This window comes from Vipera berus (assembly GCF_964194415.1).
Source record: "Vipera berus genome assembly, chromosome: 1".
Lineage (NCBI taxonomy): Eukaryota > Metazoa > Chordata > Lepidosauria > Squamata > Viperidae > Vipera > Vipera berus.
In genome coordinates, this window is record NC_138202.1 from 350,758,718 (window position 1) to 350,785,578 (window position 26,861).

The 26,861-nt window shown below is 45.0% G+C and overlaps 3 protein-coding genes across 5 annotated transcripts in view; 1 reads left to right on the forward strand and 2 right to left on the reverse strand.

Moving 5' to 3' along the window:
- The window catches only part of TNFAIP1 (TNF alpha induced protein 1), a 30,233-nt gene extending 26,300 nt beyond the window's left edge, over positions 1-3,933 (reverse strand). Inside the window, exon 1 of the mRNA XM_081337701.1 lies at positions 3,848-3,933. The gene's annotated coding sequence lies outside the window, so the exon portion shown is untranslated. The remainder of the gene's footprint in view (positions 1-3,847) is intronic.
- A 1,608-nt stretch (positions 3,934-5,541) lies between these two features.
- Positions 5,542-15,048, forward strand: IFT20 (intraflagellar transport 20). Of its 3 annotated transcripts, none has more exons than XM_081315279.1 (5): positions 5,542-5,978; positions 7,089-7,302; positions 8,089-8,174; positions 12,272-12,456; positions 14,468-15,048. In XM_081315279.1, the coding sequence occupies exons 2-4, from the start codon at positions 7,176-7,178 to the stop codon at positions 12,410-12,412; spliced, it is 354 nt and encodes a 117-aa protein (XP_081171405.1). In that variant the 5' UTR covers positions 5,542-5,978; positions 7,089-7,175; the 3' UTR covers positions 12,413-12,456; positions 14,468-15,048. The 3 variants fall into 3 exon arrangements, with proteins under 3 accessions (XP_081171405.1, XP_081171404.1, XP_081171403.1); XM_081315278.1 differs by having other exon boundaries at positions 5,543-5,978; positions 12,272-12,375; positions 14,544-15,048; XM_081315277.1 differs by having other exon boundaries at positions 5,568-5,978; positions 12,272-12,375.
- Positions 15,049-22,612: 7,564 nt separating this feature from the next.
- Positions 22,613-26,414, reverse strand: TMEM97 (transmembrane protein 97). Its single transcript, XM_081314895.1, has 3 exons — positions 26,280-26,414; positions 23,886-24,030; positions 22,613-22,902 (listed from the first exon to the last, which is right to left on the reverse strand). The coding sequence occupies exons 1-3, from the start codon at positions 26,397-26,399 to the stop codon at positions 22,652-22,654; spliced, it is 516 nt and encodes a 171-aa protein (XP_081171021.1). The 5' UTR covers positions 26,400-26,414; the 3' UTR covers positions 22,613-22,651.
- Positions 26,415-26,861: the final 447 nt, after the last annotated feature.

The following is a 26,861-nucleotide window of genomic DNA, read 5'->3' on the forward strand; positions in this document are numbered from 1 at the left end:
CATGTAATCAAAATTCAGACGCTTGGCAACTGGTTCATATTTATGACAGTCGCAGTGTCCCGGGGTCATGTGATCACCTTTTGTGATCTTCTGAGAAGCAAAGACCATGGGGAAGCCAGATTCACTTAACAACTGTGTTACTAATTGATCAACTGCAGTGATTCACTTAACAACTGAGGTAAATAAGGCTGTAAAATGGGGCAAAATTCACTTAATAAATGTCTCACTTAACAACATAACTTTTGGGCTCAATTGTGGTCATAAGTTGAGAACTACCTGTACTGACCATGCCAACTGAGGTTTTATCCACAACTGGAGCCCCCTGGATTCACAGGTAGTCCTCGACTTACAACCATTCTTTTAGCATCCAATTGAAGTTACAACGGTACCAGGAAAAACGACTTATGACTGGTCTTCCCAATTTTGTGTCCTATTTTGATACACTGAGGATGACAGAGTGCGCCAGGATCCAATGACTGTCCTGAAGCTACTTGTCTCAATTTGATACAGGTAGTCCTCATTTTGTGATAATTGGGACTGGCAACTTGGTCATTAAATGAAGAGGTTGCTAAGTGAAATATTGTGATTTTGCAATTTTATTTCAATTTTCCTTGGCTTTACAGACCTGCAAAGATCGTCAGTGCAAGGATTGGCCCCAAAGTTACTTTTTCCATCACCATCCTAATTGCAAATAGCTGCGTGTGAGGCAGTCGCTAAGCGAGGACTACCTGCGAGAGAGAATTCTAAGAGGTAGTAAAGGAGTGTTTGTTTCTTCCGTCGCTCAGCCCACAAAAGAGCCACCTCTCCACCAGAGGTCACAAACTCAAGTTTTTGTCCTGGCCATTTTCAGAGCAAAATGCTCCTTTGTCCCTTTCCTTCCCACAGAAAATCCTGCTTCAAGCCTCTGGTGAAAAAAAATTCTAGTTTAATAATTTTGCAACTCCAAAATTGGCTTCAACAGGGAAGGAAGAGCAGCCAGGAAGAGAATTAAACGTTTTATTACATTTTCATCCGGCAACAGATGAGGTCTTCGCCTGCGGCCTAGTTGCAGGACAGCTGAGCGAGAGACGTAGAGCCAAAGACATTCAAATAATTTCTTTGGCTGAGCCCCTTTGGATAGACTTGAATTCAGCTCTCCCCCATCTAAATCCAATGCTTCAGTCCTTAAGATACGCCATGGCTAAGCATGCTGGGCAGTTCTTGGTCACCAGTCCGTATACGCCATAGATGTAGCTGTCTTCTTCTCTGGCCCCACATGGCAGAAATGGGAGCCATACTGCAGTTTATGCTCTCAGCTTGCTTGCTCTGCAGCTCTTCCAGATCTCATTGCTGAAATTTGGCCTCATTTTTCAAAATTCAGTTACCAATCCTACCTATTCTCCATTTTGAAACTAATAAAATTGGTTCTCCATGCCTGCAAAAAAAGCCATCAATGCGCGCCTTAGCAAGCTACCCTTCTGATGTTTGTATGGTAATTCCTATCAGCAGCAATGGCTCAGCAAGATGGGCCATGTAATCCAAATACACATGGAAACCCTCAAGGCAACCCTTTCCTTAGTGATTTTGATTCTGCTGTACAAAAACACACACCAAAACACCTCATTAATTTGTCTTCAGTTTCATGGAATATTTTAATAAGCGGTATAACAATTACTTTTCCAGTCCTGTTTTAAACTGGCAGTTTTTACAGGTAGTCTTCATTTAATGACTGCCTCATTTAGCAACCGCAGTTACAGCATTAATGGCAAAACTAACTTGGCAATCAATCCTCACGTTTACAACCTTCACAGGTCTGTAAAGCCAAGGAGAGCAGAAGTGAGGCCATCAAATCATGTTTCACTTAGTAATTGCTTTGCTCAATGACTGAGTTGGTCATCTCAATTCAAGTTGTTAAGTGGACTTCCTGTATAACAATTTTAGGTTACCATTCACATTGCTGTCTGAACATGCTGGGACTCAGTTCGGAGGAGGGCAGGTTTCAAAAGGGCCAATTACTTTTGTACAGCTCCTGCTCAAGGCTCCTTTTGTTCTATTTAAATTTGATTTTCTGTTCACGCTTTTTCTTTTAGGGCAGGGGTCTTCAAACTTGGCCCTTTTATGACTTGTGGACTTCAACTCCCAGAATTCCTCAGCCAGGGTTTGGACTACAAGTAGTCCTTGACTTATGACCAGTTGCTCTGACAGATCTGATGACCTGGATTCAAAGTTCAGAAGGCCACCCGCTCCCCTGCAGGCATATGACAACCATTGCAAAAAAGGTCAATCATGTGGGTGACCCAATTTATGACTGCAACGGGCAGGTTCCCTTACTGTCATAATTTGAGGACTACCTGTATTTAGATTTCTATCTCACCTTCTTCCAGGTGGCTCCATTCCTTTAATTCCCAAAGAGTTCCCTCAACCCTACCCGATACCTCTGGCTGAGCTACCCCTTCACTTCCATTGTTGCGTTTGGACTTCAACCCAAGCCTCCCCAGTTCTGATCCAATGCTTTAACCACTACACCATCTTGGCTATATTTACAGAAGGGTACCCAACTTTTTTCAAGCAAAGGAGCATCCTTGCTTCTGAATGCACATTGGGGGCTGTGTACCAAAGCTTTAAGAAAACCAAGACCAAGACCATGGCATCCGGCCCTCTCAATTCCTGGCAAATAGATGGGGAAGAAATGGAGGTAGTGACAGATTTTATTTTCCTAGGCTCCGAGATCACTGGAGATGGGGACTGTAGCCAAGAAATTAAAAGACGCTTGCTCCTCGGGAGGAAAGCCATGGCAAATCTAGACAGCACACTAAAAAGCAGAGACATCATCACCCTGCCAACAAAAGTGCGTATAGTCAAGGCTATGGTCTTCCCAGTTGCAATGTATGGCAGTGAAAGTTGGACCATAAAAAAGGCTGAGCGCCAAAGAATTGAAGCGTTTGAACTATGGTGCTGGAGAAGACTCCTGCGAGTCCCTTGGACTGCAAGGCGATCAAACCGGTCAGTCCTAGAGGAGATCAACCCTGACTGCTCTTTAGAAGGCCAGATCCTGAAGTTGTAACTCAAATACTTTGGCCACCTAATGAGAAGGAAGGACTCACTGGAGAAGAGCCTAATGCTGGGAAAGATTGAGGGCAAGAGAAGAAGGGGACGACAGAGAATGAGGTGGCTGGATGGAGTCACTGAAGCAGTAGGCGTGAGCCTAAATGGACTCCAGAAGATGGCAGAGGACAGGAAGGCCTGGAGGAACGTTGTCCATAGGGTCGCGATGGGTCGGACACGACTTCGCAACTAACAACAACAACCAAAGCTAGCATACTACTACCATATGATTTAGAGTGGTCTCATTTTAAGACTCAGTACATCCAACGTAACAGATATTCAGTAATTTCCCTCTTCAACCTTATTCAAAATGACTAAGTGGCCCTACCATGATCCCCTCCTGGGTGTGTTGAACTCTGGGCTGCCTTTCAACAGGTGCAGCGTCTCCCCACCTCCAGCCTGCTTAAAACGGCATGTGACTGGACTCCTACCCACCGACGCTGAAAGAGGTTGGGAGTCGTTGGGAGGGAGGGCTATAAATTATACAAATAAATCAAAAGGAAAGGAAAGGAAACTCTTGCACCCAGCCTGCCCTTACTCCCGCTTACCTCGCTTTTATCTCATACCTTTCGTCCTCAAGTACAGAATCAATTTCACTTCCCTTGTCTCTGCCCCAAACGGGCCCTCCCACCCCTGATTCGCCCCGCCAACCGCTGGCTCTTTCTTTACTTGCCTCCGAGCCGTTCCGCGCTACTCCCACACTAGGCCACCAATGGCTCCGCGGGACCCCCGAGCGACGGCTAGGCGAAGGAGCGGAACTGACCTCAACCGGCTCCGAGCCACACGCCTCGCCTTCAGCGTCTCAATCCCGGCCAAACAGAGAAGCTCCAAGTTGGGGCTGCGGCAACAGGCTTCCCAATCGCGAGAACTCAAGCCTACAACTCCCGGCAAGCCCCGCGCGCCTGCGTCCATTCCCGATATATACGCTGTCGAAGGCCACCAGGACTACATCTCCCGACAAGCCACGGCAACGTCTTTCGCTATCCAGACAGGCACGCGTGCTGAAGCCGGAGCTATCGAGCGCATTCTGGCAGGAAATCATGGCAAAGGTATTAAAAAGAAATCGGTAAAACCCGTATCGCTTGAATTGCGACTCCTGTCATTACCAATCAACACATCTGGATAATATATGGCAATTTTTTTTAGGCCAATCGAGATAATAATGTGTAAGATTTCAACTTCTTTAATCTGGGAAAAAACTTTTTTTTTACCCGTGACTCTGTTTATCTTATTCAAAATTGAGCTGATTGGGGCTTGTTCCTGGGTTAAGAAAATATTCAGTTAGGACTCCAGCCTTATATTCCTTGACTTGTTATCCAAAACTCTACTCGATAGGTTTAAACTACTGATTGAATGAAACCTTTTTTTGGATTAACCCGGTCAGGAAAGAAAGTGGGCTTACATGCTTTAACATGCTAAGCTACAAAAGCTACAAACCAGTTTTATCATGTTGTGCAATTACAGCTGCTAGGTTTTCAATTGACCAGGTTATTTGTGTTGTGTGAATTTTGTGATATGCATGTTTTCCTGTTGTGGCTTGAGAAAATGGCTCCATTGATGGGACTGGCACCCATGCTTACAGGGGCACCTGTATATGTTAAGAGCCCCATTTTTTGGCCTTACTGTTAGTTGGTACTCTATTTTGGCTGCTGTGTGGATTTATTTATTTATTTTTTTGAATGTTTCTGCTCAGTGGGTTAGGACGCTGAGCTTGTCGATCAGATGGTCGGCAGTTTGGCGGGTCGAATCCTGACTGCCGCGTAACAGAGTGAGCGCCTGTTACTTGTCCCAGCTTCTGCCAACCTAGCAGTTCAAAAGCATGTAAAAATGCAAGTAGAAAAATAGGGACCACTCCGGTGGGAAGGTAACAGCGTTCCGTGCGCCTTTGGCGTCTAGTCATGCTGGCCACATGACCACAGAGACATCCTCGGACAAGTGCTGGCTCTTCGGCTTTAAAACGGAGATGAGCACCAGCCCCTACAGTTGGAAACAACTAGCACGCATGTGGGGAACCTTTACCTTTATCTTATTGTTCTACTCTGTTTTAAATTGTTTTAACTGTTTTCTAGTTTTAGCTCCTGGCTGCCACAAGGAAGTGGGGGGGGGGCTAATTTATTTACCAAAGCACCTGTAGGCAGGACAAGAAACAATGGATGGATACTAATCAAGGAGAGAAGCAACCTGGAACTAAGGAGAAACTTCCTAACAGTGAGAACAATTAACCAGTGGAACGGCTAGCCTTCGGAAGTTGTGGGTGCCTCCATCACTGGAGGTTTTTAAAAAGAGACTGCACAGCCACTTGCCTAGGGGTAGGTAACCTTGGCTCTTTTATGACTTGTGGACTTCACTTCCCAGAATTCCTGAGCCAGCATGGCTGGCTCAGAAATTCTGGGAATTGAAGTCCACGAGTCATAAAAGAGCCAAGCTTGCCTATCCCTGGTATAGGGTTTCCTGCTTGAGCAGGGGGTTGGACTAGATGACTTCCAAGCTCCCTTGCAACTCTTGTTACTGTTATACCACTGCTAGCCACCCAGAGTCATTTGGCTGAGATGGGAGGCTGTAGAAATCGAATAGATAAACAAATGAGTTCTGCCTGGGATCTTTGCGGTCATAGATCGAAAGCCCTTCTCCGACATCATCTCTCTCGTGCCCTCTCCGCTTCCTTGCGACCCCTACCGTTTCCTACGCTTTGGATTCTTCCCACCGAACTACGGTTCCCAGAATGCCAAGCGAAGCCGGCCCTCTCCTTCCCCCTACTACGAGCGCATGGGATATGCCGTGTGGGCGGGGCAGAGGCGGCGGTAGCGGCGGCTGTTGCTGTTTCTTCTGTCGCCGTGGCAGCTGAAGGTGGCGGCGAGCTTGGGGCAGCGGGGAAACTTGTGGGGTCCCTGCAGGTAAGTAGGGAGGGCTTCAAGGGGGGGAGAAGGTGGGAAAGAAAAGGAGGAGGGGGTGGAGGAGGCTGCTTACTTGTATGTCCTAGTTATGGAACCTCCCGATGCAGGAGCAGCCATTAGATGCCAGCTGCAAGGGAGCGATAGTAGAGAATGACGTCGGGTGGCTCCTGGAAACAAAGAATTGTTTTGGGCCAGGTGTAATTGGCTAGGAATTGTGGGTCTCACATCTGGAGGGCGTCAGGTTGGTGGGGTGGGGAAGCTGGAAGCACTGGTGTTTCCGGAACGAGAGCCCCGTTTTTCCCCATCTCTCTGATGCAGAGGTCTTCAAACTTGGCCCTTTTATGACTTGTGGACTTCAACTCCCAGAATTCCTCAGCCAGCGTGCCTGGCTGAGGAATTGTGGGAATTGAAGTCCACAAGTCATAAAAGGGCCAAGTTTGAAGACCCCTGCGATGGAATGAAGGAAACTCCGTTTTTAAGAGTTTTCCATATTGTCTTCTCCAGTTTATGAAAAATTGCGGATATGAATAGTGAAACACTGTGGAACACCCACCCACCCCCAGGGAATAGCAATCCCCCTTCATCACAATAAATAAAGATTTAAAAATTTACCAGTTTGGGGTATCCCCTTGCCTCAATCCTCCCAACAAAAGGGGGTTTAAGCCCAGGGGGGAAAAAAAACCTGTCTCGCAATATATTCCTTAGTGGTCCAGCTTGTGGTTTTCTCAGCATTAAACATCTGTCGGACCTGCCACAATTTAGAGGCATAAGGTGATAGATCACAACATCACTTTGTTCGTTGCCGGTTGTGTAGGATCACAATCCTCACAAATCAAGCTGCAGTCTTGAGCACATTTACTCTAGAATAAGCTTTGTGGCCAGACTTATTGAGAAAACCCAGAAAAATGGCACTTGCTAGGTTGCAAAAGAAAAGTATTCTTATGAATAATCATCTACATTAGTAAATATTATGAACAGTTATTTCAAAAAAAAGGGGATTAAAAGGGAGTTGGGAGGTATTGCTTGTTTCTTTATTTCCAGGAAGGTTTCTTACTTATTCTTACAAAATATGGAAGAACTCCTAAAATATCCTCATGTCTTGATTTTCAGAGATCTGCTCTTTCCTTCTCTCTGGAGCCAGGCCTTGATGTTTCTCGAACCTGATTCTTTTCTCCAGCCACTCGCAAAGAGTTCGTAATGGCCAAAGACATCCTAGGGGAGGCGGGTCTCCACTTTGATGAGCTGAACAAACTGAGGGTTTTGGATCCAGAGGTGGCCCAACAAACCACAGAGCTGAAAGAGGAATGCAGACTATTTGTAGACAGTAAGTCGTCTTGGCTGATTGCAGGGAGAGCTGTCTCCCCATAGCAGGATGACGTTGGGAGGCCTGGTACACACAGATGTGGTTAGCAAGGGATAGATGTGGAGTGACTTGTAGCTTAGCCCATCTGGAAGATGCCGTAACTGGCCAAATGTTTTAGTTTTCTTCCTGCCTGATCCATGCAGAAATGACTCATTTAGACCAGGGCAGAGAAGAAGACTTCTGGGACCTGAGAATGTCATAGCCATTTGGATTTGGGACTAGGATCGAATATGTTCCCATTAACTGCTACCAGGCCCTTTCTGTCTTTCAGCTCTCACTTCTGCAGGTCCTAGCAGCCTGCCCATCAGACATTTGTTTCCCAATTTGAGAAGAGGATAATTCTTCTATGGGCAGGGATAGGGGTTCAGATTGTTGTGACCTGTGGGCCCTGCAAAAATGAGAGTTATTTTAATCTTGATCTCCAAAAGCAAGTTAAAGGGTTTCCTCTTAGGCAGAGCGACTGTTTTTGACAACTGTCTATGTTTCTGCTTGGATGTGTAGGCCTGTGTGCAGGAGAATATATTTGCGTCTGCACTGGTGGAGATTTATGTCTTTCTAAAAGTCCTTCTTTGATTGGATGAGCAAATTGTCAGAGGCACTTTTCTCTAAAGTGATTCCAAACAAGAGTGATTATTACTCAGCGCTCTAAAAATTATAATAGAAATTGCCATGTTAACTGTATGCTCCCTTGTCCTATGAGCTTGGATGTAAACATTTATTTATTTTTACTGATTTCTTCCTTTACAGAAATTGCAGAATTTAAAAAAATAGTGGGCAACCTCATTGAACTTGTAGATCAGCTAGCAAAAGCCACAGAAAATGAGAAGATTAAGGTAAAGGAACATTATAAAGGAATATTTCCCTACATCTGATTTGAAGGACATTCTCCCTCAATCTTCAGGAAAAAAGTCTGTCTTTGATTAGAAAGAGGTGAAAATGTTTTGAATGAAAGTGTTCTCATCCGTGGGCAGACATTCTAAATATCTTTGGACTCAACTGAGCCTCTGCCTTGGCCTAACTTTTAAAAATATTATGGGGGAATACAATTAAAAATGAGAACCTGCCGGATTGTAAATCAGAGGGACCAGCTTAGAGCCTGTCTGTCTGATACTTGTGGAATAATGGTAGGCAGTGGTGGCTGGCAGGATTCTATGGGAGGAGGTTGAAGAATACATTTTATGAGCGTGCTTTGAAACCTCCGGGCACCTATCATGGTTTTTCAGGACTTTTGAACAATTACAATTTTGAACAATAACGGTGAGAGGGATCTCGGAGTCCTAGTAGACAGTCACTGAAATATGAGCCAGCAATGTGCTGCAGCTGCCAAAAAAACCAACACAGTGCTAGGCTGCATTAACAGAGGGATAGAATCAAGATCACGTGAAGTGTTAATACCACTTTACAATGCCTTGGTAAGGCCAGACTTGGAATACTACATCCAGTTTTGGTCACCACAATGTAAAAAAAGATGTTTAGAAAGAGTGCAGAGAAGAGCAACAAAGATGATTAGGGGACTGGAGGCTAAAACATATAAGGAACGGTTGCTGGAATTGGGTATGTCTAGTTTAATGAAGAGAAGGACGAGGGGGGACATGATAGCAGTGTTCCAATATTTATCTATCTATCTATCTATTTATTTATTTATTTATTTATTTATTTATTTATTTATTTATTTATTTATTAAACTTATATACCGCCCTTCTCCCGCAGGACCCAGGGCAGTTCACAAGGCAATTAAAACAACATCACAATACAAAAATTAATAACAATTAAAATAGATTAAATTATCCTTAATTAAAATCTAAAACCCCTATAACTCTGATTAAAAACCCAATTACAATAAGTTAAAAAAAATATCTCGGATTGCCACAAAGAAGTGGGAGTCAAGCTATTCTCCAAAGCACCTGAAGGCAGGACAAGAAGCAATGGATGGAAACTAGTCAAGGAGAGAAGCAACCTAGAACTAAGGAGAAATTTCCTAACAGTGAGAACAATTAACCAGTGGAACAACCTGCCTCCAGAAGCGGTGAATGCTCCAACACTGGAAGTTTTTAAGCAGAGACTGGACAGCCATTTGTCTGAAATGGCATAGGGTTTCCTGCCTGAGAGGGGGTTGGACTAGAAGACCTCAAAAGTCCCTTCCAACTCTATTATTGTTACTTTTTCCCATTTTTTAAAATAAGCACTGCTAGCAAGATAGCTGCTTCCAGATGTGGTATAAGAGTTGTAGTTTGACTTAGGACAGGGGTGTCAAACTGCTGACCCACAGGCCGGTTGCATCATGCAGAGGCCGCGCCCACCCCAGCTCCAGCAATGTGAAAAAAGTCGCAATATGTTGTGACACGTCACGTGATGCGGCAAATTTGACACCCATGACTTAGGATAAGAAGGACCTGATTTTGGTCCCTCTCCCCCAGCTCCAGAAGGTCCTGTTGAGTCAGTCTCTCTCTGGCCAGCCTACCTCACAGGGATGCTAGTGTGAGAGATGAAAATTGAAGGAGTGTGTGCTTAGTACACTGTCTTGGGATCCTGGAGAAAAAGCAGATAGAGGTAGTCCTTGATTTACAACTATTTGGTTAGTGATTGTTTAAATTTATAATATAGCATTGGAAAAAGTAACCTTGCAACCCATCCTTACACTTAACAACTGTCACAGTATCCCCATGGTTATATGATCAAAATTCAGGAACATGTATTTACAATGGTTGCAATGATTATTAAGTGAATTGTGCCTAATTTTATGCCAAAGCATGCCGGGGTCATATACCAGTAATTGCCATTCACGACTTCCCAGCCAGCATCTGACAAGCAGTGTCAGTGGGGAGAGCTGGATTTGCTTAATGACTCTTGGATTCACAATTTGCTTAACAACCACATGATTCATTTAACAACTGTATTGATTAACAACTGCGGCAGTATGTAGGCAGGGATTGTTACTATATGACTACTGGTGTGTTGATGCTATAATGGAGATTGCCTAACTTCAGTTTCTCTCAATAAGGCTTGTGATCTGTTGCAGCTAATTTGCCTTAAAACCAGTGTTTACCAACCTTGGGAACTTTAAGATGTGTGGACTTCAATTCCCAGAATTCCCTAGACAGCAGCATGCAGAGTTCTGGGAGTTGAAGTCCAGAGATCTTAAAGTTCCCAAGATTGGACAGTCCTGGTGTAGCCTTCCTGCTTCAGATTTTTGAGTTTAAAAAGGTCTTTAGTTTTTTATTTCCCCTTTAGTCTTATAAGCTGCCTTGATGTCTTGCCTGCATAGAAACAGGAAACATAAATATATTTTAATTAATTACTTTAACACTCCTTTGATGAATTCTATGTTTTAAACTGGTGTATCAGATTTTTAAAAACAAGTTTGATCTCTCTGTTTGTGTAGCCCTCCTTTAGAAGAGCAACATTCTAAAACTAAAAACATTTTTTTTAAAAAAAGGAGCCTGTTTGCTTTAAAAAAATGGTAATTATGATTAAGGACTGGAATTATATGGGTTTTTTATAAGAATAACCCATATTAAAAGATATATTCCAAAGTACAATTATGTTCTCAAATTACAGCATTATCAAGAAGTAACCCCCTTTGTCCCTGCGAACTAAATGGGATTACTTCTCAAAAATAGCTCTGGGAGATTAACTGATGAACAAGGTGTCTGCCGTTTTTTTAAAAAGGGTTTTACTTTTTAATGTAATCAGTTGTAAAAATTAAAGAGGGCAAGAAGTATTCTGTGTCCTTTGCCATTGTGTATAGGTGATCCTCCCTTAATAATTGCCCTGTTTACAATGGTGCTAAAAAAGATAGAATTATCGCTTGTATGTACGAGCAGTATAGCATCTCTCAGTCACTTAATCACCATTACAGTTTGTCCACTGTGTCCTGTACCTAATCTATTGTTTTTCCTTTCTCCCACCCCCTTGCAGAGTGAGTAGATTGGAGAGAAATGGATTAAAAATAGTACATAATAGGGAATATTCTGGGCTGTTTGCATAGCATGCTCACAGTTTCTGGCACCACCATATTGCTTTCAATGTGTATTCCCTATTGTATGCCTGATTACTCTCTTGTAATCCCTTCCTCTTCAATGAATTAAGTACAAAACATTAATTCCCTTCTTTCTAATTACCCCAGTGCCAGAGTGAGCATTCTAAATTACCGGCAAGTGAGAAAAAGGAAAGCACAGTTGCAGTCACATGATTTCCCATTTAGTGGCCATTTCACTTAACGATGGAGTTGCCCATCCTAATTGTGTCACTAAAGGAGGACTACCTGTAATTACAAATTGTCAGTTAAAGGTGGTATTCAGTTGGACCACATCCATAGTACAGTGTCATTGCTTATCAGTGATTGGTAGACATTATTTGACCCATCAGGAGGAAGATGAAGCCCAATAAGGATAAAAACAGCACACTGCCTCCTGGTGGTCACATCATGTGTAACTACCACTCAAATATATGCTAAAATAGTGTCCACCACCTAGAAGGGAGAGAAGAAATCCCCAACATGAAGTTTTCCTTATTTTATTTCGCCTGCTGGCTGAGGAATTCTGGGAATTGAAGCCCACACATCTTAAAGTTGCTAAGATTGAGTAAAACTGGCCTAGACAGGTATTGTCATTGTGTCATGTGGGCATGGCATATCAACTCTTTCTGCTCAGTTCATTTAAAGGAGGTCTATACTGTACTATATATACTGTAGATCAGGGGTCTCAAACTCACAACGTGATGCGTCGCGATGTATCACTACTTTTTTTGTCATTGCCGGCAATGGGGTGGGCCCTGTTTTGCTATGATGCATCTGGCCCACCCCTGCTGTAGATGCTTACCAATGGATGATCCACAGATGTCTTTAGAGGTGAAGCAGCCTTAACTATTTAGCTCTATTTAAAACAAAAATACTTACTTTTTTAAAAAATAAAGACTTTTCCTTTTGCAGGCAATTGGGGCCCGTAACTTACTGAAATCCATAGCAAAGCAAAGAGAGGCCCAACAGCAACAACTCCAGGCATTAATCGCTGAGAAGAAGACGCAGCTGGAAAGGTTAGAATGGACAAAGGAATTTGCAAATAGGTGCTGAGCTGGCCCTCGTTTTTCTGGCCACAAAAGCTGAAGGTTCAAAAGGTCTGCTGTCCTTTAAAACTTCTGATCCTTATTGTCAGGGAGGGATATTTTCTTTCTGTTCCCAACCTTCCCCCCCCCACACACACACACCCAGTGCTCTGAAATCATAACAAGATTTTGGCAGTCTTGCTCCCCTGTTTGGTGCCGTATCACGAGATTTCTTATCCTATATTAGTGTTGATCAACCTTAGCTGAGGAATTCTGGGAGTTGACGTCCACTCTTTTAAAGTTGCTGAGGTTGAGAAAAGCTGTCCTACATTCTCCTCTACTTAATTTTTTTTCCTATTGGAGTGGAGCAGTCACAAAAGATACTTCTGCAAAGGATGGATGCTATGTGTTCCCCTTCTGCTGAGTGGTGTTTGCTTCCAAGTAAACCCCAGGAGGATCAAATGGGCCCTGATGGGAAAGGCTAATATAGAGAAGATGAGGTGACGTTTTAAATCCTTCCCTTGGGCTGACGTTCTCCATTTCAACCACAGCACTGGGAATTCTGGCAGAAGCTGTCCTAACCTGCTAGGGCTCCAAGTTAGAGAAAGTGGCTTGCTTAATTGCATTATTGTGATAGCATCGGTTCCCCTCTTTCACCTGCATTGCGGAAATGGGGGAGAAGAGTTGCTTACATGGATGTGCTCACTATCTGGACTCTTTTGATCTTCTCCCTGTGGACACTTTGCTTGCCAGGTAGGAGAAAGCAGGAGTGCATCATAGATTTGCATTTGGGGAGGAGCAGGTTATTTTAGCACTTGAGTGGGGAGACCACACTGAGGCTAGTTAATCACTATTACAGAATTCTTGGTGCTCTCTGAGCTTGGCTGTTTGCTTGCAGATGTTTCATGACCCAACTAGGTAACGCCAGTGTTAATGAGTGTGGGGTTTGCACCCTGTTCAGCCCTCAGTAGACACCTAGAGATAAGCTACATTTACACACCATTCAAAAGATACAATTAAAAAAAACCTAAAAAGGAAACTAAAAGACCAGAATGCATCCACCCCAGCTGCCAACCTCCAGATAAGCAGGGATTAACACCAGACAAATAAGCAGAAAACAATACTGTAATCAAAAAGCTAACAAGGAAGAAAAAAATCACACTCCCACTTATGCTGGCAGGACAAGCTACCGTAATATATATAAATAGAGTGCACCAAGGGTTCCATAGTTCAACCCTGAGCTACATATATTCGATTAGTATCCCAGTTATCTTTGGAGCTTTCTAAAGTGCTTGAATACAAATGTACACCAAATGCCAAATAGCACAGCCTCCTTTTTTCCCCAAAGGGACAATTAATTGCACGGCCGTCCAAATACTCCTAGTACACTTTTCTTCCTCCCTCCCTCCCTCATCTGCCCAGTGCAGCCTGATTGGCCATCCCCTGCATCCATCAGAGAGGGTTCTCCTCCATGTTCTTGGAGCCGGTTGTCACAAAACAGCTGCCAAAGAATTCAAAAGTATGCTGGAGGAGTTTTTACTCCCTAAAGCAGGGGTAGGCAACCTTGGCTCTTTTATGACTCGTGGACTTCAACTCCCAGAATTCCTGAGCCAGCGTGGCTCAGCTTGAAAACCTCTCCCTTTCCCCTCAGCAATGCTGGCTCAGGAATTCTGGGAGTTGAAGTCCACGAGTCATAAAAGAGCCAAGGTTGCCTACCCCTGCCTTAGAAATATGGACTTCAACTCCCAGAATTCCTGAGCCAGCATGGGGGAACTATGGCCCCTTCATGACTCGTGGCCTTCAACTCCCAGAATTCCTGAGCCAGCATGGCTCATCTTGGAAACCTCTGCCTTTCCCCTCAGCATGGCTGGCTCAGGAATTCTGGGAGTTGAAGTCCAAGAGTCATAAAAGAGCCAAGGTTGCCTACCCCTGCCCTAAAGTGTTCTGATACAAACACATAGAAGCCATCAGCTTTTCTTCCTGTCCTGACTCTTCCTCCCAGCCGAAAAATCTTCCCCAATTGTTCATTCTTCAAGTTGTCTTCAGCCCAGCCAGCTCACGCTTTGCTTTCCTTGATCCTCAGATACCGAGTTGAGTATCAAACACTGTGCAAAATAGAAGCGGACCAGAATGAATTCATTGATCAGTTTATCTTCCAGAAGTAGACCAAGAACTCATGGCAACCAACAGACCAAGAGAACATGACCCATTCCTGTTGTTCCAGAGCAGGCAACTTGAACAGGTTGTGGAAGCGTCAACTGAGGATACACCTTGCAAGATCCCCTGTCCAACCCGGAGAGTTTTCATTGTCCCCAAGCAGCCTGTCCTGTAGTTGGGGACGATGGGAACCGCGGTTTGCAGGGTTCCCAGGGAAGATGTTTTGTAATTGGATACGCTTCCAAAGGAGGAAAAGGAAGGAGCAATTCCTGTATCTGAGTCATTTTTTTAAGCAGCTGTTTTGTAATGAGAGTTTCAATCACTAAACTGTATTTCTCACTGGGCTTGTGCCCCTTCCCCACTTTTTAAGAAAATAAAAAAGAGCATGCTTTCCAGGAACAATTAACTACCCTTGGAAATTCTGCATAACCTATTGCCCTGTATACCGCCCTGAGTCCTTCGGGAGAAGGGCGGTATAGAAATTAAACATTATTATTATTATTATTATTATTATTATTATTATTATTATTATTATTATTATTATTATTATTATTATTATTGTTTCACTACTTCACTTACATCAGACATGCTGGATAGAGAGAAGAACGCACGTCAGAAATTGATGAAACAGAAGCAGTGAGAGAGGAGGAACAGGAGAGGGAGGAGAAAGAGGGAGGCATCTGAATCAACCTTTTAATCTTCCATCCGTGGGGGGTGTGGCCAAAAAGTCAAGATGGCATGTACAGGTGGTCCTCGACTTACAACAGTTCATTTAGCGACCATTCAAAGTTACAACGGCATTGAAAAAAGTGACCTATGACTGTTTTTCACACAGCTGCTGCGGCGTCCCCCTTGGTCACGGGATCAAAATCCGAATGCTTGGCCACTGACTCACATTTATGACACTTTGCACTGTCCAGGGGTCATGCAGTCAGCTTTTGTGACCTGACGAGCAAAGTTATTGGGGAAGGCCCATGTTACTAACTTGTAACTGCAACGATTCACTTAACAAGAAAGGTCATAAAATGGGGCGAAAACTCACTTTAACAAATATTTCAGCAACATAAATTTTGGGCTCAATTGTCATAAGCGAAGGACTACCTGTAACCGAAGCCCTGTTTTTTCTGCATGCACATCTGGGTGGGAGGCCGATTCAGAATTGGGAGGCTGGGACAGGATTGCATACCCTTCAAGTCCATCCTCCCTCCGAGTGTTGCCTGGAGACCCATTTTTTCCCCCCAGAAATGATTGTCCTTTCCTTTTTTGAGAGGGAAGGGCTGACCCAGAAGACCCAGCTGGTTTCATGCCTAAAGGCAGAACTAATTTATCGTCTCTTCTGCTACACTGCAGGGGTGTCAAACTCAATTTCATTGAGGGCCGCATCAGCATTGCGGTTGCCCTCAAGGGGCTGGGTGGGTATGGCCAGGGTGGGCGTGGCCTACTGGGTGGGCGTGGCTAGAGTGTATGGCCTACTGGGTAGGCATGGCCAGCCCTACATCGTTTGCATCAAGGGTGCCTATGGGGGCCTGGGCAGGAGTGGGACAGATCTGAGGGTCTCTGGCAGAAGGAGGGTCTCTGGGCCAGGGCCAAGGCAGTGGGGGCCGTTCCCCTCACTGTTTCCAGGATGGCTTCGCGGGCCACATGAAACCACTTCGCAGGCCGGATCCGGCCCCCGGGCCTTGTGTTTGACATGTCTGTGCTACAGGATTTCCTTAAAACACTATCAGATTCTCATATATTGCACTGAAGGGATTTGTAGGTCCTTTCTCATGCCATATTAAGCTACAGTACAGCTTTGACCTAGTACAGGGGTAGGCAACCTTGGCTCTTTTATGACTCGTGGACTTCAACTCCCAGAATTCCTGAGCCAGCATGGCTAAGCATGGAAACCTCTCCCTTTCCCCTCAGTATGGCTGGCTCAGGAATTCTGGGAGTTGAAGTCCACGAGTCATAAAAGAGCCAAGGTTGCCTACCCCTGACCTAGTAGTTACTGTTTGAAATTGGGCGGGATGGTGGTGGTGGTGGAATTTATATTAGCAAATATAATAACTAGGTTGCGGCATTCCAAATTAAATTGGTTGAAGTGCAAGTAATAAGCTTTTGCATTCAGGTGGGAAAAACTGATTTCCATATGAGTAGAATAGAGCTGTATACTATAGGTCCTCCCGCCTGAGCAGGGGGCTGGACTAGAAGACCTCCAAGGTCCCGTCCAGCTTCTATTCTATTCTATTCTATTCTATTCTATTCTATTCTATTCTATTCTATTCTATTCTATTCTATTCTATTCTATTCTATTCTATTCTATTCTATTCTACTCCTTTCTGCCTCATCCCATATTAAGCTACATTAAAGCTTTGATGAAGTTAAGGTTTGAAATTGGGGTGGGGGTTGTAGAGAAATTTACATTAGCGAATTCCCTTGGAGGAACCTCTAGCTGACCTCTTCTGATTTCCAAAAGCAAAGCTCTGTAGATCTTGATTAGTAATCGGATGTGAGACCACCAGGAGACCTACGAGCAGGAGAGTAGAGCAGGAGAAATATTTCAGGATCAGTAACAATATCACAGAGTTGGAAGGGATCTTGGAGGTCTTCTAGTCCAACCCCCTGCTCAAGCAGGAAAACCTATGCCATTCCAGACATATGGCTGTCCAAACTCTTCTGATGAAGCACCCACAACATCTGGAGATAAGCTGTTCCACTGATTAATTATTCTTCCTGTCAGGAAATTTCTTCTTAATTCTAGTTACTTCTTGTCCTGCCCTCCAGCACAGGACTTTAGATGAATAAGGTTGCACACGGTTTATTGTTGTTCAATACAGTAAAAGAATTCCAGCATTCCCCATTAAATTCTCAAACTAATTCAAAGCCAGCAAGCTAGCTTTGTTATACGTAACATCTTCCCGCTTCTGCTCTTGTTTTATGCTTATTTTAATGGATTTGTAAAATGTTTTAATTCTTGCTTTTATTGTTCATCACCCAGAGTCACTTGCTGGGAGATGGGGAGCCATAAGCATTTGATAACTAAGTAAAAAAATAAAGCCACAGGGTCTCTTCATGGGGTCACTGCCGGTGGATTAACCTTACAGGAGTTTCTTTCCTTTCATGTTGGTTTAAAGGAACCATCCTCAGTTTTAGAGTCCACGTGGCCGGGGAAGCACAAATCATACTCTCAAACCCGTCAGGAGGGAAGTTCCAAAAGTAATGTTGGAAAGTATGACTTCACAGAAAAGGGTCGTGGAAGCTTGGAACCCACCGAACAGAGATAGTCTTCAAGGACTTGGGTTTAAATATGCTTGGGATAAAAATATGTCTTATCATCTGATAAAAATTTAAATAAATAATAAAATATTTAGGAAGGAAGGAAGGAAAAACAGGAAGGCAGGAAAGAAAAAGTCAGAAAGGAAGGAAGAAAAAGAGGGAGAGAGGGATGGAAAGTGGGAGATAAAGAAAAAGAAAGTAAAGAAAAGAAAAAAGTCAAAGAACAGACTTGATGCACCGCTGGGTCTTTTGCGATGGTTCCTATGACTCGTCCCGAGGGCTGTGCTGGGTCCCGCAGCGGAGAGGGAAGTGACCCCGGCGTGAAAACCCTTTCCCCCCCACCCCCACCCCAAAGATCTCTGCTGGAAGAAGTTGGCGGGGGCAGTGGGCCACGGCCCCTCGGGGAAAGGCACCAGGGAAGGAACAAAGCGACCCTTCCTTCCCACGGACGCGACGGCTGTGGGGCACGTTCTCGAGTGGACCTTCGTCTACTACTTCCTCGCTCACATCCCGCTCCTTTTTCAATTCGTCGATCTGCACCCGTTGCTGCCTGGAGCTTATCCGCCCCCCGTAAGTAGAGAGGAAGTGCCAAGCTCCGGTGGCTTGTCCAGCCCAAAGCCTCGGGGATCCGCTTTGTGCCAGAATCCGGACCTGGGAGTCTCGGTCCTGCCTGAAGAGGCCGAAGAACCGGGATTCTTTGGGGAACGAGGAAAGCTGCAGGGGGTCACCGAGCTCTGGATGAGTCTGACTGGGGATGGGAGGATCTAGCACTCCCCTACCTGGGGCCTTCAGGTAGATTCCCGAAGGCAGCGATGGCGAACCTTTTAGAGACCGAGTGCCCAAACTGCAACCCATTGCAGTTGCCCATTGCGTGGCCCATTGGGTGGGCGTGGCTGCAGCGGTAACGGCAGACTGGGTGGACTAAAAAGTTCAATCAATTCCAGCTTTACGAGATCTTTTTATTCCGCGAGAAATTGAAATAGATTGATTGAACCTTTTTTTTATTGCACACGGTGGCAGAGGCCTAAAGTGAAAAGGTTTTATAAAACCCAGCTGAAGGCCTTGGACAGGGGTAGGCAACCTCGACTCTTTTATGACTCGTGGACTTCAACTCCCAGAATTCCTGAGCCAGCTGACTCAGGAATTCTGGGAGTTTATTTATTTATTTAATTAAATTTCTATACTGCCCTATTCCCGAAGGACTCAGGGCGGTTTACAGGGCAGCATAAAATACAATATAAAAATAATATAGAATTAAAATACATTAAATTAATTAAGCCCAATTAAAACAACATTTAAAAAGCTAAAACCCCTTCAGTCCTGGCCTGATAGATCGAAAAACCAGGTTTTCAGGTCCCGGCGAAACAAACGCAGATCGGGGGCGGTCCTAAGTTCCACGGGTAAATCATTCCAGAGGGCAGGCACGCCCACAGAGAACGCTCTTCCCCTAGGAATAACCCGCCGGCATTCCTTAAGCGGCGGTATCCTGAGAAAGCCCTCCCTGTGGGAGCGCACGGGACGAAGGGAGCTTGATGCCGACAGCAGGTGTTCCCTCAGATATCCCGGACCCAAGCTATTGAAGTCCACGAGTCATAAAAGAGCTGAGGTTGCCTACATCTGGCCTAGGCCATGGCACGCATGCCCACAGAGGGCTCTGTGTGCCACCTGTGGCATGCGTGCCATAGGTTCACCACCACAGCCCTACGGTCTCTGGGGAACATGGAGGCCGCTCTCAGAAGGGGCTTTCCCAGCCTCTGGGACTAGGAAGCAAGTGTACTGGAGGCAGCCCGGACTTACGACCACAACTGAATGTCTATGGAGATGCTCAGTCATCCAGATCTGCTTGTCCCACAGGTGCTTTTCCAAAGGCAATTAGACTTTCTTGATTTCTTTCCTTGAAAACGTTTCACTTCTCGTTCAAGAAGCTTCTTCAGTTTTGAACTGAAGAAACCTCTTGGACGAGAAGTGAAAGGTGTTCAAGGAAAAAAACCCAAAGAAAGTCCAGTTGCCTTTTGGAAAATAACTTTTGGGGTAACCAGGATTGAATTTCCGTTGCTAATTGAGTCTGTTAAGTGGGTTTTGCCCCATTTTATGCCCTTTCTTATGTTAATCTGGCTTCCCCATTGACTTTGCTTGTCAGAAGGTCGCAAATAATAATAATAATAAATAATAAAACCTTTATTGTCAAAGTACATGTGTACATTGAGATTAGCTGAGCCTCCCCCCCCGTGCTCTCTCCCCCCAACACACAGTGACAACAAACCCTCCATCCCACCACACTATGTGAACCAACCACACCACACACCGGCCTCCCAAGTCAATTCTGCATAAGATTATGTCCCATTTAAAAGCCTAACAGCCCACGGATAAAAGCTATTTTTCAGCCTGTTGGTACAGCTGGCTATATTCCTGTATCTCCTACCGGATGGTAGGAGAGTAAAGAGATACCGTCCAGGGTGTGAGTCATCCCTGAGAATCTCCCTCACTCTTCCCCCCGGGACGCTGCAACCGTCACAACATCCAGTTGCCATGTGTCTAGATTTTGATCACATGACTGTGGGGATGCTGCAATGGCAGCAAGTGTGAAAAATGGTCATAAGTCCCTTTTTTCAGTGTTTTTCTAACTTTGAACAGTCACTAAATGAATGGTTGTAAGACGAGGGCTACCTGTATACTAAAAGCCAAGTTTTGCAAGTAAGCTGTTGGGCAAAACCTGGGCTTAATTCCAGCAATCTTGAAGCAAGTTGGGTGTATTGCAACGAAACATCTGGATCAAATGCTATGTAAACACCTTCCCTGCATTTTGATCTTTGTTTATTAAGTTCAGGGGGATTAATAAATTTTAATCCTTCTTTTTATTGGATGCTACCCAGTGTCACTGCAAGTGAGATAGGTAGCCATATACATTTGACCCATAGATAAATACCATATGACCAAAGATAAAAATTTATATCCCACCTATCCCTGGAGCCTTAGATGCTAACTCTCTCATCCCTCAACTCGGCTTTTAGAAAAGATCTTTGCACCTTTTTGAATGAAAGTTAAAAGAAGCTGAATTTGATCCTTACATTAACTAGCATTTGAAGATGGATGGATGGATGGACAGACAGGTATAGATGATGATAGGTATTTTTTTTTAATAGAGCTGAAAGTGTGTTCTTCATTTCGCCCCTGGCAGCCTTCTGAAAAAACATGAAGATAGAGGCTGTAACTAAAATTTCATTTTTCAAGTTGTTCCACAGGGTTTTAAAAGTTGAAAAAGACTATGTAGTTCAAGAAGAGGTTGTGCATTACAGAGCGATCACAACTGTCCTCTTCTCACAACATAATGAACTTTGCTATTGAATCAACCCATTTTCAAGCTTCATACAATCCCCTGAATACGGATTGGGTTCAGGCAATCAAAAGCAGGAGTTAGTCCTGCTTATAGGCATGAAACTAGCTGGATCCTTAGGGCCAATCCCTCCCTTTCAACCCCTAGAACAGGGGTAGGCAACCTTGGCTCTTTTATGGCTCGTGGACTTCAGCTCCCAGAATTCCTGAGCCAGCCATGCTGAGGAGAAAGGGAGAGGTTTCCATGCTGAACCATGGTGGCTCAGGAATTCTGGGAGTTGAAGTCCACCAGTCATAAAAGAGCCAAGGTTGCCTACCCCAGCCCTAGAAGAATCACCCTCCATGACATCATCCTGTAGTTGCATGATTGTGTAGCTGCACCCCAGCCCTGACCGCAAGCTTCCAGGTGTTGGAGCTGGTTGTGGTGAGGGCCACTCAGATGAATAGATTCCCAACCCAATCTCCCATGATGTTTGGACATTGTGCAGGACGGTGTTTCTCAAGTTTGGTAACTTTAAGACGTGTGGATTTCAACTCCCAGAAGCCCCCAGGCAGCATGGCAACACATCTTAAAGTTGCCAAAGTTGAGAAACATTGGTATAGAACTTGGCCTTTTGGAAAGGGAATTTAAAGTGAAGGTCAAAATACTCAAGGTGACAGTTGCAACTATCCAGTCAAGTCCCACTCCCTTTTTAACTTGCATCCGGCATCTTTACCCTCTCCCTCCAGGATTATTGGCCAGAGATGCTGGAATACCAACTCTGTACCGCAGAGAAGAAATATTTCCTAACATAAAGGTAAAAGTAAAGGTTCCCCAGCACATGTGTGCTAGTCGTTTCCAACTCTAGGGGCCGGTGCTCATCTCCGTTTCAAAGCTGAAGAGCCAGCGTTTGTCCGAGGACGTCTCCGTGGTCATGTGGCCGGCATGACTAGATGCCAAAGGCGCACGGAACGCTGTTACCTTCCCACCGTAGTGGTCCCTATTTTTCTACTTGCATTTTTACATGCTTTCGAACTGCTAGGTTGGCAGAAGCTGGGACGAGTAACAGGCGCTCACTCTGTTACGCGGCAGTCGAGATTCGACCCGCCAAACTGCCGATCTTCTGATTGGCAAGCTCAGCGTCCTAACCCACTGAGTCCCTATTTCCTAACATAGAAATGGCTATTAAACTTCCCCATGGTCTCTTTTCTGAGAGAAGCATCAGCAAATTTTCATCTGGAATTTTTTCCTGCGGTTTAAGAAAGGTGGTGAGGGTAACCCATCAGCTTTCAATTATTCCCACACCGTCTGATGCTCTCTTCACCTCATATTGGTGAAATGACTCCTTTTACGAGAAAAGCAGGTTTTATGGCATAACGCTGGTTCAGAGGGGTTTTCTAAGATCCCTCCGGAGAATATTTTCCATCTGACAGGGACACTGAGGCCTAGTCCCTACTCTGCTCCCCTAGGAACACAAACACACACTGTCCTTGATCAAATTGGCACATTTCCCTTCCCAAAGGAGAAGGGCCAAAGGTTTTATTTCTTCTTCTTTTTTTCAACTGGCTTATAAGCAGAGCTGAACAGTACAAAAAACAGCATCACAAGGGAGATTGCTAAGAAAGGAGCGTAAAAAGCAGACAAGATCAGGCGTTCCTGCAGGGTCTGTGGACCCGGGACTTTGGCATTGGAGAAATCAGCAAACAGAATGTGAGTCAGGCAGGCAACCACCATTGTGATTACGTGCGTTGTGTAGATAATTACAGGAGTGCGGATCCACTTGCAGTTCCCTGCATTAAAAAAAAACAGGTTTTTTTTAATAACTGCAATCCTAGGTCAAAACTCAAGTGCTCATTTCCTAATTTGCATACATATGTAAATATTAGTAGTCCTCGACTTACAACAATTGGGATGAGAATTTCCCTTGCTAACAAGGTGGTTGTTAACCAAGTCAGGTCAGACGGCATCTCTTTACTCTCCTACCATCAGGTAGGAGATATAGGAGTATAGCCAGCCGTACCAACAGGCTGAAGAACAGCATTTATCCATGGGCTGTTAGGCTTTTGAACGGGAAATAATTTTATAAACTTTATGCATAATTGTCTTGCGAGGCCGGTGTGTTGTGCAATTAGCTCACGTGTTGTAATAAGATGGAGGGTTTGTGTCACTGTAAGTTGGGGGTGGAGGCACAAAGGGAGGCTCAGCCAATCTCAATGTATACATGGTTGTACTTTGACAATAAAGGTTCATTCATTCACAATTTTATGATAATTTTTTTTGCCACGGTTGCTAAGCAAAATCACTGCAGTTAAATAACTTACATGGCTGTTAAGTGAATTCAACTTTCCCTATTGACTTTGCTTGTTGGATGCCAATTGGGAAGGTGCAAATGGTAATCACATGACTGCGGGATGCTGTAACAGTTAATAAATACATATATGCAAAGACTGATTCTAAGTCGCTTTTTGCAATTCCATTGGAACTTAGAACAGTCACTAAACGAAAGGTTGTAAGTCAAGGACTACTTCAAATTGTGCCATAAAAAGTTTTTTGTTTTTTCATTATTTCAGAAAAAATAGATAAGCCTGTCCAGGCTGCCAACAGCCTGTCCAATCCAGCATGAAAGCTTTGGAGTCCGATGGGTCTCATGAATGCTTCTTGACCTCTAAACTCCATTGGGAAATACCTGCATTCTTCTCTCCAAGAACAATTTATCACGGTTCTGTGCCCACCCAATGCCACTCACCTGCTTCACACAAATTTACACACTTACCTTTCCAGAAGGCATAAGCAGCAACGGGAAAGAAAAACAGTTCTAGAAAAGCTTCGAAGTAAAGGAAACTCTTGAACCAGGGTTCTGGGCTTGCCATTAACGAATCCTTGAAAGTAGTTTTGTACCAGGTCAATAAATCGGACAGCTTTAGGAACAGAGAAGATGGATGGTTGGTGAGTAAGGAGGAGGAGGAGGGGGGGGCGGCACCTAAATCTTCCTTTTAATCTTCCATCTATGGTGGGGTGGAGCAATAACATTCAATTGGCATTGCAACTGTGTAATATAAACCGTGCCCGATGCAAAGCATGTAGGTAGAACTTGGCACCAGTTGGTGTGGCCAGTTTTGTTAGCATGGGGGGGGGGAATTTTTCTTATTTCTCAAACTATGTGATAGGTTCTGATTACAACTTTTGCAGGCCAATAGAAGAGGCCATCTGTTGGTGTTCTCTGAGCCTGAGTGCTTGCTTGCAGACATTTTATGACCAGACAAGGTAACAGCATCGTGGAGTTTACCCCGTTTATATACAGTAGCTTGCCCTGACGATGTTTGCTTTTCTCCTTGGTAGTTGTTTGTTTAGGGCAGGGGTAGGCAACCTTGGCTCTTTTATGACTTGTGGCCTTCAACTCCCAGAATTCCTGAGTCGGCATGGATGGCTCAGGAATTCTGGGTATTGAAGTCCACAAGTCATAAAAGAGCCAAGGTTGCCTACCCCTGGTTTAGGGTATCAAGTACCTATACTGAGTGACAAGCAGGGGGCTCCCTCACTAAGGGGCCTAGACACAACTTGGGCTTTTGCCCAGGTTCGCCTGGTGCGCCAGTTGCGGCCCTATCTGGACCGAGATGCCTTGCGCACAGTCACTCATGCGCTCATGACCTCCCGGTTAGACTACCGCAATGCTCTCTACATGGGGCTGCCCTTGAGGACCACTCGGAGGCTTCAACTGGTGCAGAATGCAGCCGCGCGAGTTGTGATGGGGGCTTCCCGATACTCCCATATAACACCTCTGCTCCGCGAGCTGCATTGGCTTCCGGTTGCCCTCCGGGTGAGATTCAAGGTGCTGGTGATGACCTATAAAGCCCTTAAATGGCTTGGGTCCGGGATATCTGAGGGAACACCTGCTGCCGGCATCAAGTTCCCTTCGTCCTGTGCGCTCCCACAGGGAGGGCCTTCTCAGGGTGCCGCCGGCAATGGATTGCCGGCGGGCAACACCCAGGGGGAGGGCCTTCTCTGTGGGCGCGCCTGCCCTCTGGAACTAGTTACCCGTAGAGCTTAGGACTGCCCCTGATTTTCGTTCGTTCCGCCGGGACCTGAAGACCTGGCTCTTTGAGCTTTCCGGCCAGGACTGAGAACTTTTAATTTTTAACCTATTGTAATTGGGTTTTTAATCAGAGTTATAGGGGTTTTAGATTTTAATTAAGGAAAATTTAATCTATTTTAATTGTTATTAATTTTTGTATTGTAATGTTGTTTTAATTGCCTTGTGAACCGCCCTGGGTCCTACGGGAGAAGGGCGGTATATAAGTTTAATAAATAAACTTGAAGGAAACCCTTTTCAGTCTCTATCTCCATTTCCATTTATGGCCCTCCTGGCCTCTCTCCTATTCCCTCCCCAGCTGTATTGTCAAAGCAGCCTTAAATAGGTCAGTTCTTGCCTTAACAACAGTACATATGGTTCACACTACATATGGTTAATCCTGCCTTCTAGTCTGCTGGTGGCTTTAGCAGTTGCCTGAACCCAACCCATACTGAGTGAATTATGTGAAGCTTGAAAATGGGTTGATTCAGCAGCAACGTTCAGTATGTTGGGAGAACGAGACACTTGTAATCTCTTCCTGTTGCACAGCCCCCTGCTTGGACCACATTACTTTTTGTGCCTCTTTCCATCAACTCATTATTTTCAAAATGAAGATAGAGGCTGTGACTACAGTTCAATTCTTCAAGGGGATCCACCACCTTTTAAGCGGGGAACCACTTGAAGAATTCAACTGCTGTCACAGCCTCTATCTTCAGTTTTTCAGCAGGCCTTACTTGCAAATTCTGACCTTTGGTACATTAGTACAACGTATTTCCCAATCCCAGAGTGTTGAAAGCCTGTCTCAGAATAGCCCCCAATGGTAATCCAGTCAAGCCACATGGATATTATCCCAGGTCGGAGACGCGCTGGATCCTCCCATCTCTTGTTAAGACTCATCCAGAGCTAGATGGTCCATGCAGCTCCCCCCACCGCACCCCACCCCGCCATTCCCCAAATAATCCCGGTTCTTCAGCGTCTTCGAGCAAGTTTTCCGCACTAGATACGCAAAGGACCCGGTCCCAGATTCTTAAGCGAAGCCTATCCCCGGCGCTTTAGGTTGGAACAGCCCCACAAGCTCGGCGGTTCCTCTCTACTTACGGCGGAAGGGTAAACTCCAGGCATCAACGCCTGCAAATCGATGAATAAAGTGAGCGGGATGTGAGTGAGGAAGTAGAAGACGAAGGTCCACTCCAGGACGCGCGCCACCGCCATCGCCATCGCCCCTCCGGTGTGAAGTCGAGCTGGCAAGCGCCGGGAACGAACGATCGCTTTCCTCTGCACCCATTGGCTCTCCTTGGAGGGGGTGTGGCCTCTGGCCCAGCTGGCTACGCCCACTTTTCCAGGTTGTCCTTCGGGCCGGTAGGAAAGTCTTCGCCACCTGATTTCGCCCCTGGATCCAACTGGACAATTTCCCACGTTCCGCCGAGTTTTGCTTTTAGAGATCAGCCAAGATTAGATGGGGCGGCTGCCGGAGCGGGGGGTGGGTGGGAGGAAAGCCTCGCGGTCTCTCTTAATCCAAGACTGAAATGGTATAAGGTTTCCTGCCTGAGCAGGGGGTTGGACTAGATGACCTCCAAGGTCCCTTCCAACTTATTATTATTATTATTGTTAAGACGGTTCCCAAGCAGAAATCAGGAAAATAGCGAAGCCTCGAGGGATGGAAGGACATCTAAGCAACAT

Excerpts from the sequence above, each read along its gene's own strand:
- IFT20 (XM_081315277.1), top strand. The coding sequence starts at position 7,176 with ATGGCCAAAGACATCCTAGGGGAGGCGGGTCTCCACTTTGATGAGCTG. Across the intron at positions 7,303-8,088 it reads ATGCAGACTATTTGTAGACA|AAATTGCAGAATTTAAAAAA; the intron begins GTAAGTCGTCTT and ends CTTCCTTTACAG. Across the intron at positions 8,175-12,271 it reads CAGAAAATGAGAAGATTAAG|GCAATTGGGGCCCGTAACTT; the intron begins GTAAAGGAACAT and ends TTCCTTTTGCAG.
- TMEM97 (XM_081314895.1), bottom strand. The coding sequence starts at position 26,399 with ATGGCGATGGCGGTGGCGCGCGTCCTGGAGTGGACCTTCGTCTTCTAC. Across the intron at positions 24,031-26,279 it reads CTGGAGTTTACCCTTCCGCC|CTGTCCGATTTATTGACCTG; the intron begins GTAAGTAGAGAG and ends CTGTTCCTAAAG. Across the intron at positions 22,903-23,885 it reads TGCTTATGCCTTCTGGAAAG|GGAACTGCAAGTGGATCCGC; the intron begins GTAAGTGTGTAA and ends TTTTTAATGCAG.